This window comes from Balaenoptera borealis, assembly GCF_965194805.1.
Source record: "Balaenoptera borealis genome assembly, chromosome: 17".
In the NCBI taxonomy this organism is placed as follows: Eukaryota; Metazoa; Chordata; class Mammalia; order Artiodactyla; family Balaenopteridae; genus Balaenoptera; species Balaenoptera borealis.
This window is the reverse complement of record NC_138876.1, coordinates 1,444,122-1,447,467: the sequence shown is the minus strand read 5'-3', so window position 1 is coordinate 1,447,467 and position 3,346 is coordinate 1,444,122. Positions and strand designations below refer to the sequence as shown.

Genomic DNA, 3,346 nt, shown 5'->3' with positions numbered 1-3,346 from the left:
CACCATCCCACCCCCAAGTCAGGGTCAGGGCGCTGGGGCCCCTCTGGCACACCGGGCGGGACGGGGGACCTTGGGAGGTGACAGAAGCCCCGGGCGTCAGTTGCCTGTTGAGAAAATGGGAAGGGCGACGGCGCTACCCAGCTCAGGGGAACGCTGCCAGGCATGGGTGAGACGAGCCGGGGCCCCAAACCGTGGACCCCCTCCTAGGGTCGGCTCTTAGGCTTGGCTCTGGCTGCATGCTTGCTGGCCAGGGTCCTTGGGAGAGGGCGGAGTCCATGACCACACCCCCGTCATCGACTCTGCCCACCCCGGGAGCACAGGTTCCAGCGGAAAGGAGGGTGTGGGCCCCGAGCACAGGCCCCGTGGGGAGGCGGGGACCTCCACCCTCCCGCCTGAAGAGGGGCTTGCAGGCCACCCCCCCAGTGACCCCGCCTTCTAGGTGTTCTCTGCTCCTCAGCTGGACCAGCAAGGCCAGGCAGACAGGGCCTCGGCCACATTAGCGCCCTGGCAGCCCCAGTGCCCCCGCCTGTGGTGTCTTTGGATCCCCCTCTCTGCCCCCGTGAGACTGAAAGCCCCCCTTGGGAGACCCCCTTGCTGGCTCCTGCCTCCACTCCCTGGACCCAGCACAGGGCCCGGGGAAGAGTGGACAAAACACACGTGGCCTCAAGAAATTAGAGCAAAGCCCTCACCACTGCTTCCCACTCTGGTCCTTGTAGAAAAGGGCTGAAAATACCCAAGGTCCCCTTTCATCCCTTGCTAAGATAAGGCACCTATCCATCTTGCTTGTTTCCCTCACTGGAGGGGGAGGGAGGCCTCTCGCCCTCACCCCCACCCCATCGGGTCCCTGCTCCAGACCCTGCCCCTGCTCTCAACAGCCACCCCCCAGCAGGCCTGCGTCACTGCCGGACTAGGCGCCCATCCATCTCTTTCCTCCCCCCGCTGGAGGCCTCCAGCCCTGACCACTGCCCCGGGTTTCCTGGTCTGGCCCAGGGACAGTTTCTCCTCTGACGTGATCCAGTCGGCTGGTCCAGCGAGCCAGGCGAGATAAAAGGATGGGGCTGAAGGGGGCGGGGGCGCAGCAGGATGGCGCTGTGGGCAAAGGCCAGAGTGTGGGTGGCAGGGCCCTGGCTGTCCCTGCACAGGGCACGCACACTGGGCACCAGAGCCACTCCGGCCCCCAAGGCGGTGCTGCCCTTCGAAGCCATGCCCCGGTGTCCTGGCCACCAGTGGATGCGGGTGCTGCAGATCTGGAGGGAGCAGGGCTCTGAGAACATACACCTGGACATGCATCAGACCTTCCAGGAGCTGGGGCCCATTTTCAGGTAAAGCTCTCCCTGTCCACCTGGCGAGAACACCCTAACTTTCTGTCCCTACTGGCAGCTGAGTCCCTGCTGGGCGCAGGGGCGCCCCAGGAGTGGGGGGAAGGGGCAGGAAGGGGGCTCAGCGGGGCAGGTCTGTGCCTTTGATGCTGCAGACTGGGGCCTTCGTGAGCACGGAGCCCTGCGTGGCTCGCGGCTGGGAGCACAGAACGCAGACCCCCAGAGGAGGGGAGGCTTCAGTGAGGCGGCGGGAGGGACCGCCCGCTCCGGGCCAGCGGCGGACTGGCTCTGCAGATGGGGCCCCGGGGAGGACCCGGCACCACGGCAGGGCTGGGAGCTTGTCCCACAGGTACGACGTGGGAGGGAGACACATGGTGTTTGTGATGCTGCCCGAGGACGTGGAGCGGCTGCAGCAGGTGGAGAGCCCTCACCCCCGGCGGATGTTCCTGGAGCCCTGGCTGGCCTACCGACAGGATCGTGGGCTCACGTGCGGCGTGTTCTTGCTGTGAGGGCGAGTGGGGATGCGGACGGAGGGGGCGGGCAGCCTGGGCGCAGGGAAGAGGCGAGCCAGGGAAGACCCTGAAGCACGCCTGCCCGGGAACCATCTGGGTGGGTGGAGAGAGGGTGACCACTGGCTCCGGATGCAGATCGTGCCCATGCCCTGGGGGGGGGGTCGTGTGTGCCCTGGGGCCGCGGAGGGGAGCCCGGCCCCTTCCTGCAGGGCCAGAGGAAGAAGGGTGATGCCTGCCGTCAGGGAGCCCGGCACCTGCACAGGCCTCCGAGGGGCTTGCGTGTGGCTTGGACTTCTCCCCTGGTCCATCAGGGCCCCGTGGAGGCCCTGCAGGCAGCCCCCCGTTGGCACTGGGCTCTGTACTGTAGACAACTCCGTGATCGCAAATTACTTCTCATCAACAGTTCCCTCTCCATAGCTTCTAGATGCTGGAGCTAGGAGGAAAAACTTGTCACAGCTATAGACCCAGATCAACAATCGTTTCCTGAAAGGACCAGAGAGCAAATGTTTTCAGCTTTGTAGGCCTTCTGTATCTGTCACTACTACAAAAGATTGTCTTTGGCGGGGTGGAGGCAGGCATACAGGATAAGTAAATATATGATCGTCCCTGTGTTCCAACCAAGCTTTATTTACAGACACGGCTGGTGGATGGGGTTTGTCCCACAGGCTCCTGTTTGCCAACCGCTGCTATAGAAGGTCTGAGCAGCCTCATTAACAAACTAGGAAAAATCAGTATACATAACAACAGACCCAGAGATGACCAGATACAGCTTTTTACAGGGTCACATATGACTCTACTTGGTTGAGTTCATGCCATGATATAACTCAGCATCAACAAGTCTCAAATGATTGACATTACCTAGAGGTCCTTCTCTATTACAGTGAAATTAAGCAAGAGAGGCCGCGATAGTGAGAGGCCCGTGCACTGCGATGAAGAGTGGCCCCCGCTTGCCGCAACTAGAGAGAGCCCTCGCACAGAAACAAAGACCCAACACAACCATAAATAAATGAATTAAAAAAAAAAAAAAAGAAATGAGGAAGGAAATATAAAGAGGATAGCAGAAATGAACACAAGGTAAATTCACAAAGCCAAAGTTGGTTTTTTGGAAGGATTTATGGTATTGGTAAAACAGAAGAAGAGATCACAAAGAAGAAAAATAAAATTCTCATTGCCAATATCAGAAATGGAAAGGGAGGCATCAATCAGCCCTCACAGACCTTATAAAGAAAATAGGGGCTGTTATGAGTAGGCTCCTGTGAAAAATGTGAGATTCCTGATGAAATGGGCAAAAACTTAAAAAACACTGTTAACCGTAACTGCCTCCCAATGAGATTGGGAGGCTGAAGTGTCCATCATACTTTCCAAAAAACCTACGAACCAGAGATTGCTTCCCTGGCAAATACCTCACTAGTTTCATGGGAAAAATCACCCCAATATTGCAAAAATCTCTCCAGATAACAAACAGGGAGAGGCTGCTCCCCAGCACATTTACCATAGCAGCTTAAGCCTAACGCA

General features: G+C 58.6%; 1 protein-coding gene across 1 annotated transcript; it reads left to right on the top strand.

Annotated features, from left to right (window-relative positions):
- Positions 1-469: 469 nt before the first annotated feature.
- Positions 470-2,721, top strand: LOC309614887 (cytochrome P450 11B1, mitochondrial-like). Its single transcript, XM_082363743.1, has 2 exons — positions 470-1,322; positions 1,669-2,721. Exons 1-2 carry the CDS (start codon positions 1,084-1,086, stop codon positions 1,826-1,828), a joined length of 399 nt encoding a protein of 132 aa, XP_082219869.1. The 5' UTR covers positions 470-1,083; the 3' UTR covers positions 1,829-2,721.
- The last annotated feature ends 625 nt before the right edge of the window (positions 2,722-3,346 follow it).